General features: G+C 49.4%; 1 protein-coding gene across 3 annotated transcripts; it reads right to left on the bottom strand.

Moving 5' to 3' along the window:
• Positions 1-1,414: 1,414 nt before the first annotated feature.
• Positions 1,415-25,023, bottom strand: SF3A1 (splicing factor 3a subunit 1). Of its 3 annotated transcripts, none has more exons than XR_013831259.1 (17): positions 24,853-25,023; positions 21,999-22,120; positions 16,695-16,905; positions 15,264-15,521; positions 13,113-13,187; positions 12,245-12,395; positions 11,683-11,876; positions 10,586-10,703; positions 10,135-10,320; positions 9,290-9,411; positions 8,943-9,188; positions 8,177-8,384; positions 7,538-7,692; positions 6,427-6,528; positions 6,242-6,313; positions 3,690-5,502; positions 1,415-3,299 (listed from the first exon to the last, which is right to left on the bottom strand). XR_013831259.1 is itself a non-coding variant. In XM_079942298.1 (16 exons), the coding sequence occupies exons 1-16, from the start codon at positions 24,913-24,915 to the stop codon at positions 5,401-5,403; spliced, it is 2,385 nt and encodes a 794-aa protein (XP_079798424.1). In that variant the 5' UTR covers positions 24,916-25,023; the 3' UTR covers positions 1,415-5,400. The 3 variants fall into 3 exon arrangements, 1 of the variants encoding a protein (XP_079798424.1); XR_013831260.1 differs by having other exon boundaries at positions 1,415-3,267; XM_079942298.1 differs by having other exon boundaries at positions 1,415-5,502.
• Between the last annotated feature and the right edge of the window lie 47 nt (positions 25,024-25,070).

Here is a 25,070-nt window from a genome sequence, read left to right as displayed (position 1 = left end):
GATTTTCTTACATAAGACCACCCAGGGGAATTCCCTGGTGGTCCAGTGGTTACAACTCAGCACTTTAGGATTCTGCAAGCCACACGGGGGGTGTGGCCAAAAAAACTCCCACCACCCAGGATTCAAATCTCTGCTGTCACTGTGTGACCTTGAGCAAATCACTTCTGAGCCCATTTCCTTATTTGCAAAATGGAAATGATGAAAAAATATCTCCTTGGAGTTGTTGTTCTGAGACTTTTAGTGTGATGGTACATGGTAAACATCTGGCACATGGAGATTCCCAGTAAATGGTAGCCAGAAGTCGTGGCATTTGTAGTTTGCCAAGCACTAGCAAATTCGTTATTGTCTTGAGTGTCTCCCACCACAGCCTGTGGCTGCAGCAGGGGAATTTTCCAAATTTAACTAACGGCACATTGCTTGGGAGACTTCGCTTCATGGCTCTGCCCCTCAATAACTGGATGTTCTTATGCAAAACTGTTTAGCTTCTCAGACCCTTTCCTCTTCTGAAAAACAGGAATGTCAGTAATTACTTGAAGAGTCAAGCTTCCAGCACACAGTAGATACGTAATAAATGTTAGCTCTTTACACTTCAAAATCCAGAGCTCTTTAACTTATTTGATGTTACCCTAGTAACCCCTGGGGGAAGGGGTGGGCAGAGGTGGGGGCAGAAGGAAATGAGGAAGCCTCTGTGCAGGGATCTGGGAGAAGGATGTATGAGAAGCAGGGCAGCAAGTGCAAAGCCCTTGAAAGGGAAGCAGGCTCAGAAGATGGTGTAGTTAGACTGGAGAAAGAAAGCAGAAATGAATGAATGAATGAATGGTCCAAAGGAATGCCCTACAGAATCACATGGTTCACTGGAGTATAAAATAAGAGGCCTTTGGCAATGCTGTGAAACGTCCTGGTAGACTGGCTGTTGTAAATGTTCTTTTGAGGATGAGATGCTTGGCCAGGGCTACAGCAACGTGTTGAAAAACTCGAGGCTCGGGGCTTCCCTAGTGGCGCAGTGGTTGAGAGTCTGCCTGCCGATGTAGGGGACACGGGTTCGTGCCCCGGTCTGGGGAGATCCCACATGCCGCGGAGCAGCTGGGCCCGTGAGCCATGGCCGCTGAGCCTGCGCATCCAGAGCCTGTGCTCTGCAATGGGAGAGGCCACAACAGTGAGAGGCCCGCGAACCACAAAAAAAAAAAAAAACAAACTCGAGTCTCATCCTACTGGGGTCATTCCTAGAAGTTTTGCCTCAGGCCCTAACACGAGTCCCTGCACAGTCCCCTCTCCTGGATCCTGGAATGTGCTTAGGAAATCTGTCAGTGTGCAGTGCCAGGAGCAGACAGATGTCCAGATATCAGCCTTTAGCCATAATGAGGGCAGAGCTGAGGTTCAGAAGGTACGTACCTGGTGCCCAGGAACCTATGAAAAGTAGGCAAACTATAAAGCTTCTTTATCCCTACACTGAAGATAACAGTTAAGAATCTTTTGGTAAGTGGCAGAGAACACAACTCAAATGGGTTTAACCCAAAACTGCACTTAGTGGGTCCCAGAGCTTAAAAACATTCACAGGTGCATAAGCTTCAGGAGCAGTTTGATCCAGAGACTGTCACCAAGGATATTAGCCTTGTTTTCCCTTTTTCTTTTCCTGTGGTTGCTTTATCCTCAAGCTACAGCCCCTCATGGCAGCAGCTCCAGGTTCACATGCTTCCTCCATACATACATACAATGGATGACTCTTCTGGTAGCTTCTGCTCCATGGTGGGGAGGCTGCATTCCTTCACTCCATACGAGGACACATGCCTATCCCTAATCTAATCATCCCCACAGCTCAGGGCTAGGGAACACAGACTTGCTTAACTGAACTTAGCTTAAGGCAACAGTAGTACCTTCTTGTAATATGATAAAGAACAGGAGTGTAACTTGTCCTACTTCGAGATTGTATGACTCAGGGTACCTAGAATTACTTACACGTATTTTTAAAATAAAACAATTACATATAGTTAAGATCAAATCCCCAAATCAGTTAAAAATCTGAACTTTAAGAACTTACATTTCACTTTTATTTCTAAAAAGTAACTTTTAAGAATCTTAAATACTAACTCATGTACTTTTTATTATTTTTAAATAAATTTATTTATTTTTGGCTGCATCAGGTCTTCATTGCTGAACACGGGCTTTCTCTAGTTGCAGTGAGCGGGGGGCTACTCTTCGTTGTGGTGAGTGAGCTTCTCATTGCGGAGTACAGGCTCTAGGCGTACGGGCTTCAGTAGTTGTGGCACGTGGGCTCAGTAGTTGTGGCTCATGCGCTCTAGAACGCAGGCTCACTAGTTGTGGTGCACGGGCTTAGCTGTTCCGCGGCACGTGGGATCTTTGCAGACCAGGGCTCAAACCCATGTCCCCTGCACTGGCAGGCAGATTCTTAACCACTGCGCCACTAGGGAAGCCCCTCATACATTTTTAAACATGAGCTATATTGTACTTTTTTACCTTTTTGATTTTTGCATTATAAGGATAAATGAAATATTATCTGTAAAGATTGCTATAATTACAGTATATCACATATTTCAAGTATCCTAATATAACTTTTGTACACATTCTCTTAATACAATATGTAATTTTAAAACGTGAAATGGGTCTAATCATTAGTAGCCTCCTCTGGGCTACATGGTAATAAGTGCTCATTTCAAGCAGCTGGTGGAACTGAAAGTGAAATTTCTTAATGTCTACTCCTCCTAGAGCCCTCTTCATGCAAGTCTTTAAAATTACAGTGAGCCTGAAAGCACCAAGACATGCCCGGTTTTCCAAGCAATCTCACAACAGGAGCATTTCTCCCCATTTCACAGTCTGGTCTGGCAAAGTGGTGAGGACAGTGTGGTCACCAGGAATAGAAGAGCTGCTCTGGCCTTCCAGAGCCCTCACTGGACTTGGGTATCCACCTTATCTAAAAAAATGGGCCAGATAATCCTCAGAGGAATGCAATGAGAATCAGAAAAACTGTGCAAGCAAGGCGATGCCTACACGCTGCGGGTTCTAAACAAGAAGTGCAGAGCACTGGGCTGCACGCTGGGCCTGCAGCCACTGACGATTGCAAAGCTGGTTTGGTCAATGGGTCTTCTGCAACTGAGTGAGCCAGGACAGATGTTCATTCAGGAACTCCAGGAAGCTGAGATTGGGCCCCAGAGAGCAGCTCAAAGGACCCATTCACTCACATTCCACCCAGCAGCATTCCTGGCCTCCAGTCGCAGCCTCAGTCATGGAAGGCCAGTGAGATCTGCCAACCTGTGAAGGAGAGATTGGCCCCAGAGCCAATCCTAGGAAGAAAGAAGAGCTTGGAGTACGGGACTCCCCCAGCTCTACTGACCCCTTTCCCTCTTGGAACAAGACCCAGGGGGTGTTCATGGGATTTCTGGTGTTAGCTGGGGAAAAGCAACCAGCAGTGGGCTCACTTCAGGCACCCAAGCCTTGGAGCTTCAGGAAGCCAAATTTCAGCCCTGGCCCCTAGGGGAAACTTCTAGCTACCAGGCGGGAAGCAAATGTCAGAGTGAGGAATAACATCCCACTGACCAAGTTTAAAATGTGAGCAGTTTGTAAAGGAGCCACATAACTGGCACTGCAGAAGGGCCACTTGAGCCCTAGGTCTAGAGTTGGAAGCTTTGAGCTTGGTGAGGGGGTGGAGGGGATGGTGACTAGAATACTGTTACCTTGGGAATGGCTTCACCCCTCTGAGCCTGGGAGATGACTGCACAGGATGAAATGGAAGGACTGCAAAGAAAAGGCACTAGGAAGTCTCAGGGGATAAACACATGAGATCTTCAGAATGAAATCAACTTTAGGTTTAAAACCAGGAAATGGTTATCAACAGGCTCTCACCTTCCTCCCTGTGAACACCCACCCACAGCAGCACCTACTCCCTGTGACAGCACAACTCCAAAAATAACAGCCTGTGTCTGGCCCTTACTAGGGGGCAAGGACTGACAAGTGTTTCGCACACATTCTCCTTTTATCTTCTTACTGTGTGACAGTGGGCATGTGATTCAGAATCTCTGTGCCTCAGTTTACTCAAGTGTAAAACAGGAACACCCACGTCAGGATTACATGAGTTAGGGAGTTCCCTGGTGGCCTAGTGGTTAGGATTTCAGGCTATCACTGCCATGGCCTGGGTTTAATCCCTGGTCAGGGAACTGAGCTCCTGTAAGCCACATAGTGCAACCAAAAAAAATTTTTAAAATTTACATGAGTTAAAATTGATAAAGTGCTTAAAACAATAAGGAGTAGTTGGCTAAATTTTATAAAGTTCTTAAAATAGTTCATGGCCTTGGCACAATGAAGTATTTTTAAAATAAACACATTTTTTTAAAAAACCCTCATCATAGGGCTTCTCTGGTGGCGCAGTGGTTGAGAGTCTGCCTGCCAACACAGGGGACACGGGTTCATGCCCCAGTCTGGGAAGATCCCACATGCCGCGGAGCGGCTGGGCCCGTGAGCCATGGCCGCTGAGCCTGCGCGTCTGGAGCCTGTGCTCCACAGCGGGAGAGGCCACAACAGTGAGAGGCCCGTGTAGAGCAAAAAAAAAGAAAGAAACAAACAAACAAAAAACCTCATCATATACTTGTGCTCACTCAGGATAAGCAACCTGCCCAAGGTCACTTATCAGATGATGATGAGTGATCCCTGGCCTGCAGGAAACTGCCACCCTCTAGTCTCATCTGCATGCTGCCCACTGACCTAGGAACTACATCCCATCTGTCTGTGTTCTTTTGTGGTCCTGGCATGTGGAAGGCATGTTATATGTATTAGTCTGTTATAGGTACAGGGCTATGCCTTTGGGGGATCCATGTGTTTCAAAAAGGCAATAAAAATATATCGAAGAAAGAGTCATAGAAGACTTGATGGCAGCAAGAATGTAGTTAAAAGCCCAGCATTCCTCAGAGCAGAAGAGGAGCCACAAGGCACTGTGCCATGCTCCTAGGTCTGGGCAGGGCACAGGTGGCCAGGAGACAAGTCTCATGACATTAACTTCACGAGAAGGGTCGGAGAGGTTTATTAGCCCATGGCAAGATACAAAATGATTAATGATAACCATATTCTACCAGCCAAGTGTCACTTGGCACTATGATAACATCCTATAGGACATCCCTGGTTTCACTTTCCCTAATGGGCTACCTGAAGAAATGACCCCTCAAATCAAGACCCAAACACAAAGGGATTCCAGGGGCCACTGGGGAGGAGAATGCCTGAGAAAGCCCTCTCTGATCAATGTGGGGAGGGAAACTCTGCAGGACAATCTGGATTTCCAAACTTAGTAAGAGGGAAACAAATGTGCAAGGCAGGGTCTCCTGGGTCTGGGACAGGGGTAGGGGACAGGAGAGGCAAAACGGCAGTAGTTGGGACCTGAGAGCAGGTTTCTCTCTTCTACTTCTTCCTCCCGCCTCTCTCCTTGAGCGCCAGGTGGATGATGGCACCGTTAGCCATGTTATAGTAAGCCAGCGAGTTGGAATCCTTGATGAAAATGCCCTAGAAAACAGATGTAGTGCCTCAGCCCAGGGCAATCTGGCCTTGAACTCAGAGAGCAGCCTCACAAGTCCCAACACTCTGAACTTAGCAAATACAAGGGCTTGAAGGAAGGTGGGGTGGGAAAGGGAGTGGCACAGGGCAGGAATGAAGGTCTCTGCTTCCTCCCAGAATGCTTTGCTTTTCCTTCCTTCCGACCAAGCCATGCTGTCAAGACCCCAAAAATCTGGCCCTGACCAACCCCATGGAATTTTGACTCTCAAATCATAAGACCTTTAGAGATCAACTAGTTCAACAGCCTCACTTTACAGAGGAGGAAACTGAGGCCCAGAATGGGGATTTGTCTAAGTCCAAAAAGGGAGAACACAGCAGTCGTCTGTGACCTGGCAGGCACCAAGGTGAGCTGGACTATCACCTTTGTGTCCAAGCACAAAGCCAGGCTACCTGAGACCACACTGACTGGGATGGCTCTACCACTGGGACAGAAACCTACCAGAGCACTCTAAAGTCTGGTCCCCAGATGTCACTGAGGCATTCAAACCCCATACAAGACTGTGCTGTGACCCCGCCAGAGCCTCACCTTGTCAGACTAACCTGTCCCAGCACCCCCCACCAGCATCATCACTTCCAGGATGGACTCAAATGACCACACCCAGGTGTCTCCCCACTCCTCTGATTCCACAAGGGATTTATTAGCTTCTCGGACAACAGAGGGGGCAAGGACTACAGACACCCAACTCACCTCATACTGCAGCTTCTGTTTCCCTGCCGGCATGCCCGTGGCTTCGTGAATCTTCACCTTGATGACAGAGACCTACGGGACCGAGGAGAGGTCAGTCACCTCTTGCTAAGGTCAGCTGCAGGAAGCTTCCCCCTGACTCTTTGGTTCCCCTGTACCTGATACCACTTAGGGAGAGCAACTCATACCTGGTCTGTGAGTGGGAGGGTGAAGACCAGCACCTGTCCGTTCAGCTTCCATTCCGTCTTATCCTGCATGTTGGGCACCTGGACTTTGATGGACACTGGACCCTGCAAAACAGGAGGTGGCCATTATGCCTGGGGAGGCCTGAGTCAATCAGCAACTACGCTCTCCTATTCCTGGGCCAGTCGAGACAATGTCACCTGTCCATCAGGGCTCCTGGACTCTGGCCTGTTTCACTACTGACACCACTTGTGACACAGAACAAATCACTCCCCCTTTTCAAGAATTGGTTTCCCTTGTTTAGAAAAATCCCTGCCTACTGGTAAGGCTGGAGCTGAAGAAGAGACATGAAAGTGCTCTGCAAGCCTCAAGAAGTACCACAGGAGAAAAGAATATGAATTGCGAGGTCAGAAGACCTGGGTTCCCAACTCAGCTTCCCTGCTAACTAGGTCTCTCTGAGCCTCAACGCCATGTCTGTAAAGCAGTTGATCACAACTGCTGGATGGTGATGCTGTGAGCATTCAACAGACCAAGTACCTGTAAAATGTGTGGCTCTGCCCCAACACTTGAGTAGGTACTCAAGAAATGGAAACTACCATCAAAAAGGAAAAAAGAAAAAAGCTTTGGTCAAATGCACTGGGCGGGGCAGAACGTTTCTGCCTCCTCACTGGAGCTTCCCCAGGCACCAGCAGTGCCAAGATTCCCAGCTCTTATTTCTAGTACCCCCACAGGATCCCCACAACACACCACCTTCTAAGGGCTGGACCTGGAGGCAAAGGCCACAAAGAAATTAAGAATCGCACCCAGGATTCCCTCCAGTGTCCAGAACCCCTTTCACACCTGAGTCCTACTGCCTGTGCAGCTGGGTCTCCCTGCTGGCCTCTGCGACAGCTCACGCCAGGGGGACTACTGACAGCTGTCTGTTCTGGCTGCTGACCCCCCCATCTAGTGTGTGCTCAGAAGTTTCACGGGCCTCCAATGGCTGGCCCAGGTCCCAGAAGCCAAAACCATGGAAGAATAGGGTGGGCCAGGGAGCGTGTGACTGGAGCAGGACTGGACAACCCCCTCGCCCCAGCTAGACACTCCAGGCTGTGGGCAGCACTCTGAGATGCATACCTTGTTTCTGCGTAGAAACTCCTCTTCTGGCATGAGGCTGTCCTCAGTCTTCAGTTTCTTGGAGGCAGGCTCATCTTCCATGGGAGGTGGTGGGTGGACAGGCGGCATAGGGGCTGGAGCTGGGACGGGTGCCACAGGTGGTGCTGGCACGAAAGCTGCAAGAACAGGAATAAGCAGCCACGTGAGTGGGAGGAAGGGCCCAGGACTCAGGGCTGGTGAGAGTGCAAAGGGGATTGCAAAGGTTTCCCATTTCTCCCAGTCAGAGGTGTGAAGGACCACTCCTTACTGAATCTGGCAGCCAGTAAGTTACCTGGCAGGGGGACCTGGGAGACTGCCCAGATTGGGTAGCAGGAAACTGAAGGAAGGGCAGGACCGATGGATGGAACAGGTGGCAGCCAACAGCAAGCATCATCAGGCCTCTGTGCCTGTCCAGGCTGACCCCTCTGGGTGCACAGACCCCAGCTCTGCCATATCAGCCTATCTCCCCCAGGAGCCGTAAGTTCCTGGCTCCCAGCTCAGGGATCTCTCACATGGTGAACTCAAGGCTCTCCTTTGGGCTAGACCACCAGCTGGAACAGCTGGCAATACCATCAGCCACTGCTCTGCTCAGGGCTTGGCCTGTAGTCCTGACCCACTGACCTGTCGGCACAATCATGGGTGGTGGGCGGGGTGCCATGATGGGAGGGGCCGAGGGAGGCATGGGCACCACGTTGATCCTGGGCGCATGGATGATCGGTGGCATGGGGGCGATCACCGAACCGGGAGGCAGTCGGACCACTGATGCCATCGGGGGCCGGGGCATGACGGGTACTGCAGACACAACTGTGGTACGGACGGGAGGTGGCATCTGTGGGGGTGAAGACCCACAGGTCACAGGATGTCAAGGCTGCACTCTAAGGGCACACACAGCTGGCAACTCACCACCTGCAGCTTTGAGGATGGGGCTGGATAGCTTTGACTCAGCCCCCTGGGGCTGTGAGTGCAGCCTCACACTGGGCCCTGACAGGAACTATGCTGAGAGAGGCCCAGGGCAACCCTCTTTCCACTTGGGACTCAACCAGCTGCTCTTGGCAAACACTGAGAGAGCCACTGAAGACACTGACCTCCATTTAGCCCCCTGGAGTCAGGCCAGCAGTCCTCCAAGACCCATTAAGCCCTCCAGCCCATCCCTGACCCAAGCCTACTTCTCACATTTGCCACTCGCCTCCCTCCCTGTTCCAAGCCTCCCACACAGATAGAAGATCAGGCTGGAGGTTCCCACTCCTAACTAAAGGGTTCTTTTTCTCTCGACTTGACCCACTCAGCGCTTGGGCCCACTGTGAGACAGCTGCCCTTCTCAGCCTGCAATGTCTAACCCCAAGAACCCAGCTCTGAAAGACCAGTCACAGGGTGGCTGCTGGCTAACCGCAGGTGGCCGGGGCACCGAGGTAATGGGTGGGGCTGAGCTGGGGATGTTGGTGGCTGAAGACGGAGGTGGTGGCTGCTGGGGGATTTCATTGGGCTTGCTGGGGCCAATCTTCTCTTTGGTATCATCTTCTGGCACCAAGCCCTTAGCCTTGTGGATGGCCTCGATCTGCTCCTGGAGGGTGATATTGGCCTGGGCAGCCTGCTGGGTCCGGGCCATGCTGCCGGAATGGCCATCCCAGGTCACCTGCATGGGAAAGCAAAGCCACAGCTTGTCAGGGCTCCTGGAACTGAGCCCAAGTGTGAGTCTGACGGCAGGGAAGGCACTAAGAGTCATCCGAGCTGCACCTTTTCCTCTGGCTTCTGGATCTCCTCCTCGCCAATCTTCTTACCAATGGCCGTTTCCTCTACACCAAAGATGTCGGTACGCCGCTCAGCCAGCTGTTTCAAGCTGCTCTCAATATCCAGACCTGGATATAGTCACAGAACGGAGGCAGGGGACAGAAAGGGAAACTAAACCAGATGCCCTTCTGACAACACAGCAGCTCTGCTGGTGAAGGGTGGAGGCTGTTCTCATGGGACAAGGCTATCTGTGGGTCCCAATGCAGCACGCCTGTCCTCTGAGCCTAGGGAAGGCTGCCCAATGAGCACTAAGCCTGTAAACCAGGGCTTGTCCAACCCCTTGACTTACAAAAGGCAACTGAGAAGACAGGGTCACATGAGTGGCATGGCAAGTAGCAGAGTCAGGAATAAAAGCCTGGTCTCCTGCCTCCGGGACAGTTTCCTCCCTCCGTATCATGCTGCTTCTCACACACAGTCAAGGCACCGTGTCTCATTTCAAGGTGCTCAGTGTACTCCAGCCATCAGAGCCTTCATTCTAAGACAGCCCTGAGAGTGAGCACCTCTCCCAGCTGTAGTGAGATCTTGCACTAGGATGTCAATGGACACATGCTATCCACATCAGGTGCCTGCCTTTGGAAGAATCCCTATGAAGAGTTCTTCTAGAAAACAGGAAGTTATTTTGTAGTGTCATAAGCTACATCTATCCTCAAAAGCTTTTAATGACCTCAGTTGTTACCTTCTATGTTTGATTAAAGCATAAAGTTGATCAGAGATTCCCCATGGGCCAAAGTGAGATGGGGCTGAGTCAAAGAAGGGGTGTGGACAGAGTGGGGGATGCCCCCCAACCTCACCTGGTGCGTACACCTCATCATCACTCTGCTTGTCACGAAGGGAGCGATCTCGCTGCTCCAGCCAACGGGGGTCAAGAAGCCCAATGCGCATGTGTTCCTGCATTTTGCTGGCAGGGATCTTCTCCCCAGTTATGGGGGACACGAGATATTCATCTGGAGCAGGGGCTGGAGGCAGGGGCTTGGAAGCTAAAAAGCAAAAGAGATCCTTGAGTGAGAATACTGGGTGGCAGCCCAGGTTAAAAGGGTGTTATTTCATTCGTGCAATATCCATTCAGTGCCACGCTGCACCTGGCACTATGCATTGCACCAGAGCACCAGAGATGACGAAGTCCCATTCCCCATTGTGAGGCCTATGACAGAGAAGCTATCAATGCCTTTATGACAAGCCACCTCGAGCCCTCCTAAAAATGGACAGGTCTGAGGAACATGAGGGCAGAAGAGCAGAACCAACCTTTTGGGTCATAGTCCTTCCGGACAATGACCTGGTCTGGAGTTGGGGGCAGAGGCGGTGGCATGGGTGTCTCTGGAGGTGGGGGCACTTTCTGCCCTTCTTCTTCATCATCTGAACCCTGAAAAGCAAAGTAGTGGCAGGACTCAGAGAGGGGCTGAGAAGACACCTCCCTGCAGCTGAGCCCTGGTGGCTCTCAGGGTGGCAAAGAGCCTAGGCCCCTGCCAGTCAGCATCCATGTGCTAAGCCTCCCAGGGCAGCCGAGGCCAGCCGGCAGCTGGCCAAGCTGCTTCCTCACAGCATGAATGGGAGTGCTGGGGGCTGTGGTGCTAACACTCTGCCCAGGCATTTCCAGCAGCTGGCACCAGGCAGTCACAGGAGGCCAAGGGCACTTAACGTGCTGGAGAGGGGTGCGGGGAACAAGTCAGCGTTCAATGGTAGCTGCTCAAGAAGCAATGCTGGGAGGGAGAGAAAAAGTCAATTCCCAGACACATGCATCTTTATTCTCAGGCTGCACACAAATTCTTTCCGAGAGGAGGAAAGCAGTTTGGCTCTGCAGACTCTATGCCTGTTTGGAGGGCCTGCCTCGATGGGGGTAGACAAGGCCAAAAGCCACTTAAGCAAAACTCTGGAGGACTTCCCTGGCGGTCCAGTGGTTAGGACTCCGTGCTTCCACTGCAGGGGGCATGGGTTCAATCCCTGGTCGGGGAACTAGGATCCCACGAGCCACATGGTGTGCACCCCAACCCAGAAAAAAAGAAAAGCTCTGGAAACTGCTGATCATTTGGGCCTCAGCGCAAAAGCGTCAAAGTACATGGTAGAGGTTTCCCTAACTGAGAGCCAGCCTGGGGTCGGCAGTGAGCAAGGCCCCTGGGCAAAGGAGGAAGGTCACAGAACACGGCCAGCACAGCTTTCAGATCCTTGCCTATGAATGAATCTTTGTTGCCTGAGCTGGAAAGAGGCTCTGTGCTGCCTGGGCTTGGGCAGCTACTCAGCCAGGACTCCTTCTTCAGGAACCCACACTCCCTTTCAAGATTCACAAGGGAGCTGGACTTCTCTGGAGGAGAGCACCCCCATCTCCCTGGGCTCCAGGAGCATACCTCATCCATGTCTTGCACTTGGGTGTCCTGGTCCAGCTGGGACGGAGGCTCCTCCGCCTTCTCCTGTTTCTCGTCCTCCTCATCAGACTCGACCTCCATCTCAACCTCCTCACTCTCCCCAAACTTCTCGTAGCGCTCCTGAATGAGGATTCGGGCCCCCAGCTCCTCTGGGGTGGTGGGGGGAGGGAAGTTCCCTGGCAAAGGGTGAGCCAGAGTCAAAGGCAGGGTTCACACAGACGCTCCTTATCAAAGGCCCATCTATCTGCTCTCTCTACACTGTTAGCTCTCTGAGGGCTGGAACTGTCTGATTTCTCTCCTATCTCCAGAGGCCCACCCGTTGGGCCATTATTGTCAGGCACGATAATATTTGTTCAATTGGGTTTAACTGGGGCAATGGGGTAGAAGTGAAGTCTTCCAGAAGCAGAAAAGAAACAGATACCCATAGAACCCTCTGAGGGATTCTGCTGCTCCCTGGGGACAGCTGGAAGAGATCTCCCAGGATGGCTCCTAGCTCCTGGCTCCCCTAACTGGAGTCACAGACCTACCTTCCTCATAGACCTACCTTGCTCATTGGGTTGGAAGTCCACTGTTTCCACCACCACAAAATCATGCCAGTCAATCTGAGCATAGGCCACCCGTTCCTTTTCCTTCTCCTCCTCTTCCTTCTTCCTCTCACGCTCCTGAAACTTGGCCCACTCCACTCGGTAACATACCTGAAGGGATGGGAAACAGCGTGGTGCTGAACTGAATCAGGGTCTGCTCCTGAGGAGGCTATCATCTCCAAGGCCTTCACCAAAGCCAACGTCTCCTTCAGTACAGGAAGCTGATCTGCCCATAAAGGGGAAATTCCTGGGGCAGACTATGGTATTTGTATCTGGTTTCAGCCAGGCCCAGAGTTTGGACAGGATGAAAATATGAAATACCACAGAGACCTTCTGTCTGGGGCCCACAGAGACCTTCTGTCTGGGTAGCTGTTTGTTATAACCTCAAAGTTTTCTGCTTGAGTTGGCGAGTGGCTAGCAAACTCCCTCCCAGAAGTTTGCATGACAACCAAGTGCCCACAAAAGCAGCAGCAGTCTGAAAGCCTGCAAAACAGAAGTCACCCAGAACAGCCAGCACCAATATGCCCTCTCTCTTCGACTCTGAAAACCTGGGACTTCAAAAGGCAGTTGTCACCAGAGAACTCGTTCAAAAGCTGGCTTCTAGCAACAGAAGAAAAGAAGAGACTGAAGTAGACAGTAGAGCAGAAAGTTGGAGAGCAGAGAATCCAGGTTTCTTGGTCTTTGTAGACTCAAGGCCTTTCCTCCCACCACGACTGTGCCTGGACCATAACAAGGTACTGGTTCGGAGACTACTTCCAAACATACAACAGAACCTACACAATGTAACGTTAGTGCCGTCAGTAACTGGTTATAAGAAATTTAGTTTACCTGGTCCAAAACTTCCCGGGGGTTCTCTGCCTCTTTCTTGAGTTTGGTAAATAAGCCTTTGGGTGGAATCAAGATCTGAAACACATAAGATTTAAAGCAACTATCAGTGCAGCACAACACGGGACAAAGAAGTGGCCTTCCTGGGCCTGTGGAAAGGCACAGGAGAAAGGAAAGCATGGGATGCTGGGATCCAATCTCAGCTCCACTTGCCTGTGCAACTTTGGGCAAGTTACTCAACCTCTGTAACTTGGTTTTCTTCTACAAAATGGTGACACTGCCACTTAAAGTTCGCATCATCAACTTAAAAGGTTGCCAAGGGTAGCAGGAAAGTATGCAAAACCACCACCAGATGGCTGAGCATACAGTCAGCATGTGATGACTGCTCTCAGGGGGCGGATCTGCCCTTTACCCTTCTGCACATGCCAACAGGCCCCCTGATGACTTTATTGAAGACTACAGCCCACAGGCTCCACCTCCCTAGACTTCTATCCCCTGCTTTCTGTTTACCATTTTCTCCATAGTATTTATCACCATCCGACATACACTTACGTTGCACTTGCTTATTGCCCCTTCACTAGACCAGTCTCCACAAAGACAGGGGTTTCCCTGTCTTCGGCTCACTGCTACCTATCCAGCACCTAGAACAGTGTCTGACACTCAAAGCATATTTGCTGAGAACAAATGCTGGCTTTGTTTAAAACAGTCAGTCTTTCCAACTGCCCCAAGCGTATCCACTCTCACTGGAAAAGCAGCTCAGCCCCTCTCCATCCTCTCTGTCCTTCTTCCTCAGGAATTGATCTGCTCCTAGAGTTCCCAGGCCTAGAGACACACCGGTGCCCTCAGATTAGAGTAATGAATGTCAATACCCAAATTCTGAGGGAGAAGGAATAAGAAAGTTAACAGAATAAAAGGAATCTGCGGACCTTTAACTCTGGAAGCAGTCCACTGAGAGAAATTAACCCAGGGCTCACTTAAAATTGACACTGTGTAGTTACAATAACCCTTGGGTCTTATGACTTGAATGATTGTTATTTCAGCTACTCTCCTAGCTTCTGGACTTCCTAAACACAAACATTTTTGTCATTCTTTCTAGTTATATACTTAACGTGAATGAAGTTAGAGAAAGTCATTACATAACCTTTCAAGTCAGATCTTTAACATATTGTTTCTAGATATCAAAAACAGATGTGCAAACCATGCCACTAAAAAGGAAAGACAACCTCCATTATGTGTGTAGCAAGAAAAATGTTCCACAGGCATATCTATACCAGTGTACTTTTTAATAAATTAGCGATCTGATTATTTTAAATACCAGTATTGACTTGTCTGTATTCTTGATTGCAACAACGCAGCATGATAATTAAGATCTTAGGGTCTGGAATAAAAATGTCAGCACTCAAGTCTCTGCTCTGCAACCCCCTAGCTGTGCAACCCTGGTCAAGTTAACTTCTCTGTACCTCAGTTTCCTCTTCTGTAAAATAAATATAATAACAGTGGCTACCTTATAGGTTATTAGGGATTAAATGAGAAGATACTACATAATATAAATACTCAATACTGGCTACACTTATTTATTTTAAATTGATTCCCAATGCCTATTTAAATGATACTTCTAATTCAAGGTACTTTTTAGGGTGGAAAACAACAGAGGTTTCAGAGTCAAATGTTGGTTAAATCTCTGCAGCTACTTACTAGCTGAGAGACCACAAGTAAGTACTTCACCTCTCTGAGCTTTCTGAAATAGGAAGGAAAACACTTACCTTATGGATTCTTGTGAGGATAAAATTAGGTAATAATAGGAGGCAACTATTAAGAGCTTGCTTCTTCTCAAGCCCTACTGAGGCAACTGAAATTTAATTTAAATGTACATAAAAGCAACTAGCATCACTTGGCCTTATCACGCAGCAGGCACTCACCTAATGAGTTATCAATCACACGTTTCCTTTCTCTTTAGAAACAGCAGTCTACGTTGCATTTACTAGGAAAACTGAATAGAAATCAAGATTTTATACTGAACTGGGATATTTAACATCTGCCTGGGGGCCCCACACAGGAGCGGGGTCCTTGCAGACAGTGAGTGGATAGAGTGCTGATGGTAAGATGCCTTCCTTCCCTGGGCCCAGCACCCCGGAGCCCGCCCTGCCCAGGCACCTTGGTATACTGTTCCACCAGCTTCGTGAAGTAGTTGAAAAGGCTGTGTTGCGGGCGAAGGAAGTCAAATTGGTAGTTGCGCTGCTCTTTCTGCATCAGCTGGGTCAGAAACTGGCGCCCATTCCTGGCCACAAACTGAGCCGTCAGCTTCACCACGTCCAGGTCGAAGGCTGAGATAGAGGGGGGGTCTGCAATGAACTCGAACTCGGGAGGGGGCTCTTTGGGCACGATGGTCTCTTGGATCACTTGGGCTTGAACCTAAGATGCAAAGGGAATGTGAGGCAAGAGGCACAGGGGTGGTGGGACTCCAGAGAGGTGGCGGGGACGCACCCCCAGCAGACGGCACAGACCTCTATACTTCTGCTGATCACGAACACGCCATTGGCACGTGGTGTGAGAGAATCCTAACTCACAAGGGCACCGATTTCTTGGCCAACTGTAGCCTCGACTCGCTAAATGGCTTTCTGAATGAGAACCGAGTCCCTCTGTATCGCTGCTGCTGCCCTGAAACTGAGCACCAAAACTGGGTGGCAGAAGATCTAACAGGAACACAGCTTATGAAACCCCGCCCAAGGGAGAGAGAGGATGTGGTAAGCTCTACATGTGTGCAGAAGACCCCACTGGCCAGAAGACTTCCACGTTTGTTACCTCATCTGGCCACTACAGGAACCACGAGGTGGACAGAACAAGTACTGTGAATTCTTTTTATAGATGAGGAAACTGAGGTCACCTGAGGCCCTAGGAGTAGTAAATTGCAACACAAGGTCTCAGAACCTATTCCAACTTTACTTCCCACTGTAAAACAAGGGGCAACCTTTGCCACCATGGCTCAGGAGTGAAGCAAAGAGAAAGGACTAGTCCAAGTCTACACAGGAGGCAAAATGTGTGGGCCCCTCCTGTCCTCACTGACAGCCCTAATCGTCCCTAGTGCTAAGGGGGTATTAGGGCAGGCCAGAAAGAGGGGCCCTGGGAAGGTGAGACAGTAGAGAGGGATGCCCAAGAAGGGGTCCACAAGCCACACTGCAGCACTGCCCTCACGCCACGGTCAAGGAAAAGAGTAGGAACTGAGAGCATGGACTTTAGGGTCCTGACTCTGCAGCCTTGGGTAAACTGTGCTTCCCTAAGCCTCAGATTCCTCATCTGAAAAATGGTCACTTTACTGGCCTCCTCATGTAGCCGCTGTGAGGCACCAATGAGACAAGGCTCCCAAAGCACTGAGCACAGAGCGTGAAGGGCAGCATTCAGCAAATGCCAACTGTCAGCAACACTTTGCTGTGTGAGTCTCAGCATCTGCCTCTGTAAGATGGGGATAAAGACCTCAAGTTTCTCTCTGGGTGGCAGTGAGGTCTGGACAGCAGAGTTCATTATCTTCCCCTCCCTGTCCCAGCCTCCCTTAGCCCTGGGGAAGCGAAGGGAGGGGCTGGCTCCAACCTTCTGGGGCAGCTGCTGCTGGGTGGCTTGCTGCTGCTGCTGCTGCATGACCTTGGGGATGGCAGCCGAGGGCTCCTGGGCTTTCCCCTCCTTGAACTCGCTGACCTTGTGGCGGTAGTAGGCATGGTAAGGGTCATTGGGGTTCAGGAAGTTGAACTTGGGGTTGTTGATCTCGTTCTGTCGTATCCTAGCTTCAAATTCAGGTCCGTTTCTAGAAAAAGGAAAAAAGAGAAGCACTAATACCACAACCCTTGCAGCTGCTCAGACCAGAACACTGCCCATGCAAGCCCCATTCTTGCCACCACCCATCACTCAAACTAGCCCATCCCTCAACACAGCAGAGGTCCTCTTCGAGACTCCTGGCATCAGCGGCCAGTGCCCCCTGCCTCCTTCGGCCTGCGCAGGCCTCCTCTACCACAGGGTCTCCAGACCTCCATCATTCCTGCAGCTCCTCTGCCAGTCTTGCCATTTCCAAAACCATCTGGACTATTTCTTTTTTCTTTTAATAAAATTTATTTACTTTAAAAAATGTAGCTGGAAAAAAAAAAAAATGTACCTGGGCTTCCCTGGTGGCGCAGTGGTTGAGAGTCCGCCCGCCAATGCAGGGGACGTGGGTTCGTGCCCCAGTCCGGGAGGATCCCACATGCTGTGGAGCGGCTAGGACCGTGAGCCATGGCCACTGAGCCTGCGCGTCCGGAGCCTGTGCTCCGCAATGGGAGAGGCCGCAGCAGTGAGAGGCCCGCGTACCGCAAAAAAAAAAAAAAAAAAAAAAGTACCTAAGAAGGCACGGGAATTCCCTGGGGTCCAGTGGTTAGGACTCCGTGCTCTCACTGCTGAGGGCCTGGGTTCAATCCCTGGTTGGGGAACTAAAATCCCACAAGCCATGGCACAGCTGAGGCGGGGTGGGAAGGCATGTATTACTACTTCAGATAAAAATCATTATGGCTGGGCTTCCCTGGTGGCGCAGTGGTTGAGAGTCCGCCTGCCAAAGCAGGGGACAGGGGTTCTTGCCCCGGTCCGGGAAGATCCCACATGCCGCAGAGCGGCTGGGCCCGTGAGCCATGGCTGTTGAGCCTGCGCGTCCGGAGCCTGTGCTCTGCAATGGGAGAGGCCACAGCAGTGAGAGGCCCGCGTACCGCAAAAAAAAAAAAAAAAATCATTATGGCTTTACTAACAAAAGGCAGTCATAAAATTCAATACAATGAAAACAAAGTAACATGGTTAAAGTTTACCTGAAGTTTGCTGAGACTGAGGCCAGTTCTCTTAGTTAAAAATGGGATGACTGAGTGCTGGGGAGGTATTAAAAGATATGCTAGCACCAAACTGAGACTTTGTCCTTTGGGTAACAAGAAAAAAAAAATATGAAAATTTAATGGGATTTAATGCCTTGTCCAAATATTGGCTAAAATCACCTCATTTACTACTGGGTGAGGCTCATATAGGAAACACTGTTCTCCAAGGACCACATCTGTGCTGCTGCGTAAGGTGCATTCAGATGACAGGGGAGTGGTGAGAACGGCAGGGAGGTCCCCATCTCTCTCTGTATCTGGAATAGTTTCCCACATACACCCTATGTCCCCAGTTTGTATGCATTTTTAAAAAAATTAATTTATTTTTTTATTTTTGGTTGCATTGGGTCTTCGTTGCTACACACGGGCTTTCTCTAGTTGTGGCGAGTGGGGGCTACTCTTCATCGTGGCTCGCGGGTTTCTCATTGCAGTGGCTTCTCATGTTGCGGAGCACGGGCTCTAGGAGCACGGGCTTCAGTAGCTGTGGGTTGCGGGCTCTAGAGCGCAGGCTCAGTAGTTGTGGCGCACGGGCTTAGTTGCTCCGCGGCATGTGGAATCTTCCCAGACCAGGGCACAAACCCGTGTCCCCTGCATTGGCAGGCAGATTCTTAACCACTGCGCCACCAGGGAAGTCCCCCAATTTGTATGCCTTTAAACACTCAGAATGAAAAATGTCTCTCTCATGATGTGTAGGAAACGCTTATTTTTTTTAAAGAATCCCAACAGTAATATTTCAAGGTGTCACACACCCACAACATCTGTGGAAATGCACTAACCTTAAAGACACAAGATGTGGACACATTCAAGTTTTGGGTTCACTACTGACTCACCAAGTTACCAAACTTCTCTTTGACTCAATCTCCCGTGTGTAAAATATGGCAAAAACCACCTTCTCTCTCTACTTTGAAATTCAGAGAAAATCAAATTAGTTAATGAGATGCCAAAGTCTTTTTGAATCATACAGTGGCCTGCAAATGCCACGGACTGTTACTCCTATGAAGGCTAGAAGGGGCTGTCCTATAAAGATGAGAGATGATCTGGGGGACTTCCATCACTCCTTTGACCAGAGCCCTGCACTCAGAGGTGCCCCAAATACACCAAGGGACAGCTCCAGAGGCTGGTGGCACCTGGGTCACTCCACTTTCATACCCTGGCCCTGTCAGTTGAAGACAGGGCAGGAGACAGGGTGCAGGTGACGCTGTGCCCCAGTTTAGCCACCATGGCAGTGGTCATCAGCATCCTGGCTAGCTCCTCCACAAGTTCTGGTCACACTCTGCAGCGTGACTAACACCATGAGGTCTGGATGTGACAATGCATTAGTCCAGCTGAAACCCCATGCCTGAGGAAGAAGCATTCTTCCACCCCCTTAAATAATGCAAGCCACACAAGGACGAGGGTAAATGTGCATTTAAATATGGCTAAACTAGGCCACCATACAAAGGGCTGCTAGAAAAGGGGGCTCTGGTTGTCTCCTCTACCACCGCCTCCTAAGCCATAACCTCACATCTGGGAACAATCTGAAATATAATACGAGACCGCAGGCATGTTCATTCCAAGCTACTCTGTTGCTTTAAATTAGCTTAATGTTAATTTTAGAATTATATTCTCTAACACAAGGAATAGATTTCAGCAGAAAAAGACATGATTCTGACTCAACCTAGCTGGTGGGACTTTTTAAGAATAATTTCCCTTAGTTTCTTGACAGTAAAATACAGGGAAGAGAAGACCAAACCTAGAGAGAAAAAACTCCTTTTGGAAAACCACACTGGGTTGGTGATTTTTTACTCTATGCTCAATCAATCAATACATGTGAACCCAACAGAAGTAAAGCAGAGGGTCCTGCATGTCTGCTTTTAACCCAGAGTGGGATGCTGCTCTGTCCCTTCACGGCAACATAAACAAAAGCAAGTCCACAGATTTCAGAAATGCCTATAAGGCAATCATCTTAGTCAAAAATAGATCTAGAGATGTGGACATATAGATTTATTATTAAGGGAAGTTGGAGATATTCTTATGTTTGGGGCTGGCACAAAATTATTGGAAAGCTACTTGGCAAAATAAGAAATATTTAAAAATGCTCTTTTAGCCAGTAATGTGCCACACAGAATTTTCTTCTAGGAAAACAATCTAAAAGGGAAAGAAAATGATCAGAGACTTCCCCATAGCTTCATTTGCCAAACTGAAATGTTGGAAACAACTTCAAAGGAAAATACAGAGGAGTCAGCCAAGTCAAGGAAGGCCCATCACCTTAACATGGTGCATCCTTTCCAGAGAGGACCACGCAGCACCAGGAGACCATGGAGCAACACAGGAAAATGCTCACAACACAGTGCAAATGGAAATAGCAGGATATGAAAGTATCTCTACTAGTATTACAAGAATCTAAAAAAGGATGCCAAGGGCCAGAAGGAAACAGGAAAAAGTGAAAACAGCTAGTAGAAGCTATTCTGGTCGTGAGACTGTGGTGATTCTTCCTCTTACACTCTTTTCCTATTTATTGTTTTAAATAGGAAAACATATCAGGAGGTGGACTTCCCTGGTGGCGCAGTGGTTAAGAATCCGCCCGCCAATGCAGGGGACACAGGTTTGAGCCCCAGTCTGGGAAGATTCCACATATTGCGGAGCACCTAAGCCCACACACCACAAATACTGAGCCTGTGCTCTAGAGTCCTCGAGCCACAACTACTGAGCCCATGTGCCACAACTGCTGAAGCCCACATGCCTAGAGCCCGTGCTCTGCCACAAGAGAAGCCACCACAATGAGAAGCCCGTGCACCGCAACAAAGAGTAGCCCCTGCTCGCCGCAACTAGAGAAAGCCTGCACGCAGCAACGAAGACCCAATGCAGCCAAAAGTAAATTAATTAAAAAAAAAAAAAAATCAGGGGACAAGGGGAAGAATAAGCGTTGCTATGAAATATTAAACTTATAAACACAACACCTGCTGCCCTAAATCTGACATGGCCTAATAATGTTCAATCAAGCACAGAGCTGTTTTAACCCAATATCCAGGTTGGTCAAAGCTGTTGAAATGTGAAAGGTTCACCCGCATGTAGTCTGACACAGTGAAAGACATCAACCAGAGTAACCTCTTTCTATGTTTCATTTTAAAAAGAGGTTGAGAAAGGAAGGACCCATCTGTTAAATGATGTATCGTGATGGGGATGCTGCCTCAGGGTCAAGGTGTGGCTCCCTGGAGAGCATATGCCCTGACTGAGGGCAGCAGTCTGCTCAAGGCCAGCTACTGCTTCCACGCAAGGAGCCGTCCAATTCATCAAGAGAAGCCAGAAATCCAGATTTACTGTGCAATCTCATTTTTAAACAGTGACAACTAATTCAAAAGTTAAAAAATTATATATTGTTGAGAATGAACAAAAAGATCTGTAGGCTGGATGCGGCCTGCTGGCTGCCAAAGGAATACTTGAAATGCCCTAAACTAGGGGATGGTTGACCTTTGGAGTCAAGTGGCCATCAAGAAGATTCCATCTGAGGAAGTGTAATGGGGAGGAACAAGAGTAAATCAAGCGGATTTTCATGCCATCTGAGGTAACAGCTACATGATGTACCCGAACTGCACTCAGTCCCCTCACCCCTGCCTCACAACAATTCTAGGTGTTATTTTATTCTGTTTTGCAGATGGGTCAAAGGAAATGCAGTCCTTGCACAATGAGAATCATCAACTCCCTTTTGTCTTCCTAAGGCCTGCAGCTCAGATACAGACACACATTATCCATGACAAAGCAGCGTTCCAGGTATTTCCTCAGGCTCGGTTTGGAAGCACAGGTTCTTGGTGACTCTGGAGCTGGGTGTGCCTTGTACTCTGCCACCACCATACCATGTTAGCGATGCCAGTCCTGCCCACTGCCTACCTCACACCATGCTGTGGGTTTAGATAAGCTGACAGGCCTAAGCCAACAATACCACTCTAAAAACCCAAGTGTTACCCTTGTGCAAATTCAGGAGCTCTTGATGCTAAAATCTACCCGTGACCCACACGAGCAGGAGTAGCTATGTTACCTGGCCACGAAGCTGGCAGTCTTGTCAACGATATTCCTGACCTCTGGAGGAGGGTAAATAATACCCACCACTGGCTTGGAAGGGGTAGAATCCTCCTTTGAAGATGCTTCCTCTTCTGTGGGCTGTGAAAACAGGAAAAGGAAGGTCTTAAAGTTCCTGGCTTGGTGCCAGATGCCCACCATTAAACTCCTCTAGGATATTATTGAGAATACAGGCTCTCCCGCCCAATTCATCGAGACTTTCCTTGAGTCAGGAACCTCTGCTCCAGAAGAGCCACTCTCTCAACTGCTCTGTGCTTGCATGGGACTTCCCCAGGGAACCAACGAAAAGAGCAGCCTCTCTGGCTCCCCTCCAGCTAGAGCATCTCTGTGACACTGGGAATCTGCATTTTTACCAAGTGTCCATGTGATTCAGATGGAGGGGGGAAATCTAACCACGTTCTGAGAAACCACATTCCCGAATCCAGAAGGCCATGCCTGTATCCCCACCCTTGGATGTGCCTGATACGGGATATGTAAGAATTGTCTGCTGAATAAAGAAATGGGAAACTCCTTGCTGGCCACTTCTTCTGCCTTGAATGCCCTTTCCCTCTGCATCCATTCCGTAGTCTAAACCATCACTTAATGTTCAAATGTTTCGTGAAACTCCACTGGAATACTCAACATTAACTGCCCCATAAATTCCAATATTCTTTCCTCACCAGCTTCTTCCCCTTAGTAAACAAAGGTTCAAGTCTCTCATTTTGGAGAAACAAAGTTTCTCCTCTGTCCTCATGCTCCTTTCTGCTACTGCCTTCTCCCCGCCTTCCTCTGGTAGCTAAACAGCCTGAGTTCTCTCAGCCTTGCCGTTCCCACTTGCTCAGCTCCCATTTGATCCCCCTTCATTTCAAGTGCTCATGCCAAAGTCAAAAATGACGGCCTACAGCCAGCTACATCAGTTATCTGGCCGTGTGACCAGTGACCGCTCCTTCACAAAACTCTCAACTCCCAGGTCCCGTTCTCACCTGTATTTCCTTCTTGCTCACCATTCCATCCAAGTTTCTCTCCTGGCTCCTGTTTCACCTCCTGCCCTATAGTGTTAGGGGGTCCCCAAAATTCTGTTCTTGGTTCTCTTCACACTATACACACTGTCCTCAGTCAGGCACTTACAAAACGTCCTCCACTTCCCCTAGCACCTATAGGCTGAACCATTCTACCCCCGTCAACGTCCCACATCACTCCTATGTGCCACAAAGCTTTAGATCCAGCAGTTCTGGGCACTTTCATCTCTAACCGCTTTCCTCATGAACGGCCAACCATGCCTCCAGTCATCCCGGGCAGAAACGTGGGTCTCTTCTCCCTTCCTCAGCCTACACATTCAATGATAAGAACATTTATCAAACATAGAGTAGGTTCCATATACTTTCCTAAGCACTTTAAGCACATTAGATCTATAACCCTTACAGAGCTCTAAGAGATTAAGTACTCTTATTATTATATTATTGTCTTGTCATTTTACAGATGGACAAACTGAGGAATGGAGACCTTAACTGGCCCAATGGCAGAACCAGGATTCGAATGCATCACTTTGGAGGGAGAGCCTGCACCACAGCCCTTTTGTGATCTGAGCTTGCCCATCCCCTCTGTCCCATGCCCCAGCCACAATCTAGGCCAGGCTCTCAACATCTTTTGAATAACATGACTAACCTGTCCTCCTAGCAATTCTCCCCATCACTGTTTACCTGAATTTCTGAAACACAAATATGTCACTATCCGGCTTACATCCCTTCCTTTTCTCCCAATAGCCTGCTACGAAAACTTCAAATCCCCAGAAATACACCTCTTAACCACCACTTTCCCAACCCTATGCTTTAACCTTCTTTACTCTTGACAAGAGGCACCATCTGATTCCCACCTTGGTATCTTGGCACTTATCTGGTATTACCTTGGTTATTTTTCCCCAAGATACTGGGAAAATGCCAGGGATACATAGGTGTTTGCAGTGGTCAGCATACAGGATGTGCTCAATAAAGTTTTTCTAAATGAATAAAGAATGGTATTTCCCTTCCCAATCACCTATCTGGTGAACTACTGATTCATTCTTCTAAACGCAATTTACCTTTCACGCCGGTGGGCTTCACCTACCTTAATCTCCCCTATATCCCACCAAAGCAATGTTGATTAGAATTCCTGTCTCCTTTGTACTTGATACTTATATCACACTGCAATTACTGACCCACGTCTTTCCTCCTTAGCTGACTGAGATCTTTTGAAGGGCTGGCTGAAACTGTATCATTTATGGTAACCGAGGCAATAAACATTTATTGAGTATTCACTTATATCTGTCTCCCCACTAGTGTGTGAGCTCCCTAAATAAAGCAGGAACTGCGCTTCATTCATTCCGTCAGAGCCTGGCACTGTGTCTGGCTTAGAGTAAGCACTACACAGATGCTGAGAATTAACGTTCCAAGATGCACCGTGTAGGCTGGGAAATTAGGGACTCCTGGGCAAAGACTGGGGGCCGGTGGGCCCAATTAACACAGAAGACCGGTGGATGCGCTGGATCAGTGCTTCTCAAATTTTAATGAATCACCTTGGGAGCCTGTTAAAATGCAGATTCTGATTTAAAAGGTCTAGGGTGGAAACTCAGAATTTCTAATAAACTCCCAGGTGATGCTAGCCGGTCCGCGGACCACACTTTGAGAACTCCTGTTCTAACAGGCTTGCTTCGCTACCAGAAGGTAGGCGGGAAGCGCGCTGCCTCCTGGGACCTGGAGTCCCTCCAAGCCCTCGCAAATCGCCGTTTCTTCCTGCACGAGTAAAGAGGGCCCGCGCCCGAGGGGAGGGCCCAGGTCGAGGTGCGGGGGTCGTGGTACCTGTTTGGGCTCGGTGGCCGCGGGCGGCGGCGGGGGCACCGCCTGCACGGGTCCGGCCGGCATGACTGCGATGCTCAGGGCTGCCAGTCCGCCTCTGTATAGGTGAACGGTGTGGCGTCAAAGCGGCTTCCCCGCTCCAACAGTACAACAAGCTCGCAAGATGGCGACGGCCGAGCGAGTCGTCGCCGAGGGGGGCGAGGCTGACGCACTTCCGGGGC

The sequence above is a fragment of the Stenella coeruleoalba genome (assembly GCF_951394435.1).
Source record: "Stenella coeruleoalba genome assembly, chromosome: 14".
NCBI classification, from domain to species: domain Eukaryota; kingdom Metazoa; phylum Chordata; class Mammalia; order Artiodactyla; family Delphinidae; genus Stenella; species Stenella coeruleoalba.
The sequence above is the reverse complement of the archived record's forward strand: the minus strand, read 5'-3'. Positions and strand labels throughout refer to the sequence as shown.

Bases quoted from the DNA above. Each gene is read 5' to 3' on its own strand.
- SF3A1 (XM_079942298.1), bottom strand. From the start codon at position 24,915: ATGCCGGCCGGACCCGTGCAGGCGGTGCCCCCGCCGCCGCCCGCGGCC. The intron at 11,877-12,244 runs GTAGGTCTATGA...ACCCTTTGCCAG, and splicing joins CTTCCAACCCAATGAGCAAG to GGAACTTCCCTCCCCCCACC. The intron at 8,385-8,942 runs GTTAGCCAGCAG...TCACCCCCACAG, and splicing joins CGGTGCCCCGGCCACCTGCG to ATGCCACCTCCCGTCCGTAC.